The sequence below is a fragment of the Triticum urartu genome, unplaced genomic scaffold (genome assembly GCF_003073215.2).
Source record: "Triticum urartu cultivar G1812 unplaced genomic scaffold, Tu2.1 TuUngrouped_contig_5428, whole genome shotgun sequence".
In the NCBI taxonomy this organism is placed as follows: domain Eukaryota; kingdom Viridiplantae; phylum Streptophyta; class Magnoliopsida; order Poales; family Poaceae; genus Triticum; species Triticum urartu.
In genome coordinates this window covers 1-8,276 of record NW_024116103.1, presented here as the reverse complement: position 1 = coordinate 8,276, position 8,276 = coordinate 1, and the positions used below count along the sequence as shown (strand labels likewise).

At 45.9% G+C, this 8,276-nt stretch overlaps 2 protein-coding genes across 2 annotated transcripts; both read right to left on the bottom strand.

Moving 5' to 3' along the window:
• Positions 1-259: 259 nt before the first annotated feature.
• On the bottom strand, positions 260-3,392 carry LOC125529208 (peroxidase 2-like). Its single transcript, XM_048693616.1, has 4 exons — positions 2,567-3,392; positions 2,323-2,388; positions 1,332-2,231; positions 260-1,246 (listed from the first exon to the last, which is right to left on the bottom strand). The coding sequence occupies exons 3-4, from the start codon at positions 1,611-1,613 to the stop codon at positions 455-457; spliced, it is 1,074 nt and encodes a 357-aa protein (XP_048549573.1). The 5' UTR covers positions 1,614-2,231; positions 2,323-2,388; positions 2,567-3,392; the 3' UTR covers positions 260-454.
• A 1,769-nt stretch (positions 3,393-5,161) lies between these two features.
• Positions 5,162-6,840, bottom strand: LOC125529209 (galactoside 2-alpha-L-fucosyltransferase-like; the record flags this gene model as incomplete). Its single annotated transcript, XM_048693617.1, is given in 1 exon segment — positions 5,162-6,840. A coding segment is annotated over 1 exon segment (1,492 nt), but the record flags the coding sequence as incomplete, so codon positions are not given.
• Between the last annotated feature and the right edge of the window lie 1,436 nt (positions 6,841-8,276).

Sequence of the window (8,276 nt, the reverse complement as noted above, 5' to 3'; positions counted from 1 at the left end):
TGTAGAATGAGCGTGCGCGCTGCATTTTTTACGCGCTGCTGGAGCGGCGCGCGCTGCATTTTAGCGCGGCTGCTGGAGCGGTCGTTGCGCGCCGCGCCAAACCAGACAATGGGCACGCGCTAAAGCTGTTTTTTGCGCGCGCCGCGTTCGGCACCTGTTGGAGATGCTCTTAGATTCAGCTCCCTGCACCGCAGTGCTGAAATTCCCATTTTAGCAAACTGAACATACCTTGACAATATCATCTCTCCATAATAAAGTACACAGAAAAGATTCAATACAGATTTAAAACAAAGAATGAACCAATAAAATACATTCTCGTAGGAAAAAAGAAACAGCACCGGTAACTTAGCTAGCACACACAAAAGCACGAGCTTATTCTGATTACTCTCCGTTGTGAGGAGTCAATAACTCAAGATAAGGCACGCCATATCCTGATCAGCCGTTCGTGAGCTGGTTAATTCACAAACCGGCAGTGCTTTCTGATCTGCCCGTTGGCCTCGGTCTTCACCTCGATGCTGCCCATTTTCACCATAGCCGCCTTGAATTGCTTCAACCACTCCTGCCGGTCCTTGGCGTGGCCGTCCACCAATCTCGATGTCGTCTCAGATGACATGAGCGCGGCGTCTGACTTGAACAGCACGTTGCGTTTCTGCACGTTGTCATAGTATTGGTTGTCGAGGTCATCGGGAGTCTCGAGGTCCTGAACCACGGTGGGGTCGCCGCCGCGGCTGCACTGCCCCTGCAGGGATGCGGCCAAGGTAGGGTCCATCGACGAGGGGTTCGGGGGGAGGCGGTCACGGAAGGACGAGCAGTGGGAGATCCCGACCGTGTGCGCGCCGGAGAGGGTGACCATGTCCTCGAGGCTGAGCCCCTTGACCCTGAACATGTCCTCCAGGACGCTGACGTTGGCGAAGGGAGGGGGCAGGTTGGGGAGGGTCTCGCCGGCGAGGGACACGTTCCCGTCGTAGCGGCCGGCCGGCATGTCGAAGCCGGACTTCCAGCCACCCCATAGGAAGTCGAGGAAGCTGAACTTCTTTTTCCCGCTTATTAGCAAGGCGGTGGCGTCGCGCCCGGCGAAGGCCACGATGTCGGCGCACGAGACGACCCCCTCGCACTCCTTCTCAAGCTTCTCCTTGGCCGCGTCGATCACCTCGTAGCCGCGGAGGCTGGGGAAGTTGGGGATGCCCAACTTCTCCGGCTGCGGGTTGGCCGTGGTGTTGTCAAGGAGAACCGAGGCATCGCAACCCTGGGCAAAAAGGCTCGAGCACGTTAGTACCCCACAATTCACAAACATACCCATGCATGCGTAAATATCCACACGTAAGACGTACCCTGACGAAACAGTCGTGGAAGAAGAGGCGGATGAGCGCGGCGCCGATGCCAGGGTCGGCCTTTTGAGCATCCTCCACGACCTCCCTCACGATCTTCTCCGCGTTATGGCACGTCTTGTGGTAGTAGCCCACGGTGAGTGCTGCTGGTGCGGGTGCCGCGGGAGGTGGTGGGCTTGGGGTGGGCGGCAATGGGTTGGGATACCCGTAGCTCGCTTGGGATGTGTGCGCCACACAACCCAGCAATGCTACCAGAACCAAGGCAGCAAGCTTAACAGCAGCCATGGTTGCTATGAACTCTCCAGCTAGCTAGAGAGAGGATGAAGACGGATGGGTGAAGCAAACTTGGTGTTGTGCGGCTCTATTTATAGCTAGCTTGATTGATGCAAGCTGAGGAGAACAAGCTCATGGGATGAACATTATGCCTGCCTGCATGCATGGGATTGTGCCTGTGCGTGATCTTTTGAACATGCATGCTAGGCTGTGGTGTTTAAGTCAAGAGGGAACATGCATGGCGAACATAGTGACAGCTCGCACGGTTGACATTCCATGCCCATTTCCTCCGCTATTGTGGGTGTCGGGTGGCATCAACCGGCTCCGATAGGTTTTGATAGTGTATCGTGTGCCGCATGTAAGGGATGGATGCACTTCTTTTATTGGTGACGGAGGGCAATGTCCAGCTTCTCTTGCGTGGATCAGCAAAATTGTTGTTGCCGTCGTTGGGTTATTTTTTTCCCCGAATATAGTTGCCAATTATTTCTCAAGTATCAACTAATTTATTCAAAAATTGATGAAAATAAGAATTTCTTGCATGTGACAAGTTGATCAATAATTGATCCTTGCACCAAAAATTGTAGCCAAGACGTCGTTTCGTGGGATTTGTCATCTCAAATCGATGGGTGCCTGAAAAAAAAACAGACACAAGGAGCACCAGGCTTTAAATAAATAAAGCCGACAACGGCAAGGGTAACATCAACATAAGTACGTTACAAACCAAAGAAACCTCCTGCCAGTGAGAATTTCTTCGAAAGTAACACGCCTCTCTGCTGCCTTCTCGTGTCTGTGACATAAAACAAACAACTACATTTTAGGGCCCTCGAAATCGGAGTCCTCGTTGGTAGCAGGGATTTGCGCATGCAAAGGAAAGCCAAAGATTTGATCCAAAATTTGAGAACAAGCTTCTTCGAGAAATCCCCAAATCCCAAGCACTAACCCTAACTCTAACTCTAAGAACTTACCTTCATGGTGCCGTCGTTGGAAGCTGAGCTGACGTACTCAACAGTGTTGTGCTGTCGCTATCACTCCAGGACATCATGGCGCGGCATGGCGGCGACGAGCACAAATAAAGCGAGAGAGAGAGAGAGAGCACAGAGCGAGAGAGCGCAAGTGAGACAGAGTGGAGAAGAGGTGGAGAGAGGAGTAACGATTCGGTCTTTTGGCCAGGTCGACCGAACGACAACGATCGGGATGGCTGGCTACGCCCACAGACAAAAAACAGGACCCATCTATCATAAACTCACTTAATAAAGTCAGGTCCACCTATCGATGGTTTTTGCAAAAAAGTTACACAAGGTGTGTGAAGCATAGTGTTGTGTTTTTCGCTAGGGACTGGCTACTGATCAATCGACTGGAAATGAATTTTGGGTAAGTGGATTGACCCCAAACTCTGTTTCAATCAATTACGCAGCGTCCGCACAATATCATGCAGCGTCTGAACAAGCCTACAACTGGACCATGGGCTGCTCCAGTCCAGTATACTACCAAGCCAGCCTAATTACGGGCTGCTATAGTATCGGCCAAGCGTTTGCAGGTGACCAATGAATAACACTCTCACACTTTCTTTTTGCGAAAACACTCTCACACATATTTGCATGCAATGATTATTGGCTATATATATATATTTATTTATTTATTTATTTTCATACATGTGCAATCTCACCGATGAATAACACTCTCACACATATTTATATTTATACATACATATATATTGAAGATGTATTACTACTATGCGAAACACAGCATAATATAGTGAGATTTTCACAAAAAAAAGTGTTTTCTAAAAAGTAATGGATTAGTGATATCGATATTACCTTACAAAAGAAAAGAAAACGAAAATGAAAAATGAAATAAAAACTAGAAAAATGAAGTTTTCAATGGAAGAATGATTTCATGGCATTGGTATTACCCTTTCAGAAAAAAAAACCTAAAACAAAATCAAATGATGAAATTTTCTAGAAAAGATTGGAACACTTTAAGAAGAAAGAAAATGAAAAAGAAAAAAACTTCCAAACTTGCACACAAATTGCACTGAAAATGCACTTTTTGAAATATGCAAAGAATAAGCATATAATAGTGCATTTTTCGCATTGTACTATAATTCACACATAATGTAACTGAAATATTGTATTTCCTTTAAGAAGAAAGAATTTTAAAAAAAATTGCGCACAACTTTGCACCGAAATTGCACTTATCATAGTATGCAAAAATAATCATATAATCATGAAATTTTGGCTCGTATTATATAGTATTTGTATGTATATAATTACACTCAGCCAAAAACCCACAAAAAACAAAAAATAACCAATAAAGGAAAGGAAAAAAGAAAAACGCACAGAAACAGAAAACAGAAATAGAAAAATGAAACGAAAATACCCACAAAAGAAAGAATAAAATTTCCTAAGGAAGAACGAATTAGTGGCATTGGTATTATCATCTAAGAACAAAGAAAAAGGGAAAAAGAATCGAAAACAAACACCGATAAAATTTGCATGAAATATACATAAAAAATGCGTTTTTAGAAAATAAGCTAGAATAATGATATAATCATGAAATTTTGGCACATATATATAGTATTTGTATGTATATAATTACACTCAGCCAAAAACCCACAAAAAATAACCAATAAAGGAAAGAAAAAAGAAGAAGAAAAACACATAGAAACATAAAACAAAAAAATACCCACAAAAGAAAGAATTAAATTTGTAAGGAAGAATGAATTAGTGGCATTGGTATTACCATTTAACAACAAAGAAAATGGGAAAAAAATAAAACAAACACTCATAAAATTTGCAGACAATATACATAAAAATTGCGCTTTTTAAAAATATGCAAGAATAAGCATATAAAAGTGGAACTTTTGAAAAAAAAATCTAAGAACAAATGAGTAGTGGCATTGGTATTAACATTAAAGTAGAATGAAAATGAAGTAAAGACTAAAACAATATCAAAATAATGATTTTTTTAAAGAATGAATTAGTAGCTTTGATATTTCCTTTGAGAAGAAAGAAAATTCAAAAAAACTTGTGCACAACTTTGCACCGAAATTGCACTTTATCGTGCTATGCAAAAATAATCAAATAATTATGAACTGTTGGCACATATTATATTGTATTTGTATGTATATAATTGCACTCAGCCAAAACACACACAAAACAAAAAAATAGCCAATAAAGAAAAGAAAAAAGGAAAATAAAAGCACAAACTAGAAGAGCAAAAACGAGCCCAAGAAGCAATTTGACTGACCCAAAATAGGGGTCAATCGATACCACACAGCCCAACTCACCACCAAAAGGACACAGGAAAAAAAACAGCACACATCTCAAAGCAGAATCAGACGGCCACAAAATCGACTGACCCAAAAGGAATTTTCAGGTGACTGACATATAGCTAAAGTGTTTCTGCTAGCCTAACTTTCAAAGTGGTGGTTTTCTGCAATTTACTCCAGCGGCGGCGAAATCTGAGCAGAAACCGAAATTTGAACGTTGCTCAGAAACTCAACTAACACCAACATGTGCAAAACAATGCCTCCCCTTAAGTAAGAATGACAGAAAACATGGTAATCATAGTATTTTCTATTAATGAATCTGTTTGTCAACTATCTACAGTTCTGATCAAATGCATGAGAGGAAAAAAGAAATACATTCGTGAAACATATTTTCCTGTAAATTAAAAAGAAGCCTACCCTATTTTTTTAGCAAACAATTGTGTTACCGTGTGAAGAAAAGAAAAGAAAACTTACAGCTACAACCGAGTTTCATTTACAATCTTGAGGCCCCAGCTGACGTCCTCGCAGTGCCTCACGTACGGCACCACCTTGCCCAGGTCGGCGTCCCTCTTGGCCTTGCAGTCGAAGTAGGGGGCCTGGTGGAAGCACGGCTCGATGGACATGGCACGGCCGCACGGCGGCTCCGGCACGACGTGGTTCTCGGGCCTGTACATGATCCACGGCGTGAGGCCGGCGAGGCCCTGCGCGACGTAGCCGAAGGTGGAGAAGCCGCTGGTGATGAGCACATCGCTCATGCTCAGCAGGTAGATCTCCGCCAGCGCCTTCATGTTGTGCTTCCTGTTCTTCTTCTTCTGGTACTCCTCGTGGCTCGGCTGGTAAACTTTCACCGTGGTGCCGTCGACGGCGTGGTGCTCGCTGTACCTTTCCCTGATCTGATCACTGTACCAAGAGCTCAAAGAGGTCGCGAGAACGGCGATTGTCCGGTTATTCCGAGCGGCAGCTTCATCGGTCACACCGATTTCTGGCAGCAGCTTTTCACCTTGAGCACAAGAAAGGATCTGTTCTAAAACGTGTGGAAATGGCCCATTTCTTTGCAAGATGCCCTTCTTTTCAAATATTCTGATCTGAATCCCCACTACTTTATCAGCTTTAGCAAGGTAGGCCCTGTAGTACGTTGTCGCCGAATACCAGATATCATTTGTTGGATGAAGAAGATACCGGCCCAAGTGATGGAAAACGGTGTCCTTTTCAGGAAACAGCTTGCTCAGTTCATCTTGGAAACTTGGGATAAGAAACAGTGACGGCACAAAGTACATGTCGGTCCGCATGATCAGCCACGGCACACCTTGCAGGAACTGTTGATCATCTTCGCAATAGAAAAGCTTGTCGTGGAAAGCGTAGTCACCATCAAGATGGAGGTACACATAGGGAGGCCTAGCACTGGCTAGAGACCGATATGTGTTGCCACGGATAACATTTTCCTGCAACATGTTACCATAGCTCTCTGGACTATGCTTGGTGAACTCATTATAGCTCAGAGGGAAATCTGAAGGAATCAACCATGAAGTTCCAGGAAAAGGCTCACAGAAAGTGTTGGCAATCTGCTTATAACGGTCCACGAGCAAAACCCTGCCTGTCAAAAGTGCGTAAAGAAACGCTGAAGTGATCTCAAGCATCCGGTTACCCATTCCGGCATGGATTATCAGGAAGAGATAGTTGCAATCCGATGTGCCGTTGATGCTCTGAGTGGACCTGAGCTGTTTTACAGCATTGTTGTATGATTTGGTGCCTGGACCACACTTCTTCTGCAGTGCTTCTTGTCTCCTTAATCTTTCTATGAGGTATGGAGAAAGTACTCTTGCTGCATTCCTGTGATAACGTGCAAACTGGTACCTGCTGCGACACGATCTTTCATCAAATCCCTCGATCAGAAGGCCACCCAGAAGTCTGTCATAATCAATCTGTGCCGATGGAGATAAATCATCAGGCATATCATCTCTTATATCTGAAAAAGATAAGATGTTTTAAGTCAGCGCAAGAAAACAATACAAGGACCAAAATAATAGTATTGGTTTGCCGCTGCATATTGTAGTTAAAAAAAGTAATGGTAAATATAAGTTGAATCACATTGTTGTCATTATTCTCATAGCGGAAACAATCACTTGAGTTACTTAAAAACCCTACAAAGGATTGGGACATGGAAACTGACATTAGGGAGCACGTTGGCGGACTACGCGGATGTGGGGTGGGATCTCTGGATCGGAGTAATTTCTTGGCCGGCTGCGGAGGCCACGACGCCGGCGGCGCCCCAGGCGTTGTTTCCTTCTTGAAGGCGGCTTCGAGATCCAGCTCCCTCCCCCTCGTCCTCCCCCTGCACCCGGGTGAAAACCCACAACTTTGGTTGGGCGGCGGCGGTGCCCGGCTCCGTCACCTTCTTGAAGGCGCCGCTTTGGGTCCGCGGGGAGGTGGGACAGCTACAGCGCGTTCTTGGCGTTCCTGATGGCGGCGGTTCTCGTTAGTGGTGTCGCTTCACCATGGCGGTCGGTTGGTCCGGCTCTCGTGGTGATTGTGGTGCTCAAGTCTTCCTGGGGTGCTCCCGTCCCGTTCAGAGAGGCTGGAGGTGGAGCGGCTTCATCTTGCACGGAGCTTCGGTGGAGATGTCAAGTCATGCCTGACCGACAGGTGCTACGCTTTGTCATGCCTGGTCGGCAGGTGCTACACACGACAGATCTTCCAAAGACTTCAAGCTGTGTCGGCTGGTGGTACTTGGCAGCATGGTGTTGAGGTGTATCTGTGGCGACTGCGACGTGCTCAGCTGATTGCGCGCAGGGAGGAGGTGCCGTTGGGCGCCGTGGTGGCGTTGACGATAGCTGGACCGAGCAAGGTTGATGCATTAGTACAGTTCTGAAGTTGGAGCGGTGGAAGTTGGTGGCGGCGGCCTCTGAGTGCACGCTGGACCGGTGAGACCCATGCCGGGCAGGCGTCCTGAATGGGATCTCAGGTCTTAGATGTTAGGTTTGGCTGCGATGGCTGTTTAGTATTAGGCCCAGGCTATCTGCGCCCTTCATCAACTGGATAGAGTGGCTTAGACGGCGGCTTTAGTCTTACTATTGTATTACTTTGTAAGGTCTTGTAAGAATAATTAATAAAATGGCCGTATGCATCGCCCAGATGCAGAGGCCGGGGGTCATCCTCCTTTTCTAAAAAAAACATAAAACACTCATACTTAAACAGCTCTCGTCCCTTGGAGCCTTGGGAGTTCACACGGGTAGACGAAAGTTACTGACAGGTGGGGCCGCTATCCTTGCAGTGAAGTTGGGGCTGGATTTTTGCTTGCTTGATGCACGCAAGTGGTACCGACATGTAGGAGGGTGGTTCTACCGTCTACTACATTTCTACAGCCTACAGCCTACAGACAGAGACAGTAGAGAGTAGACTAATCT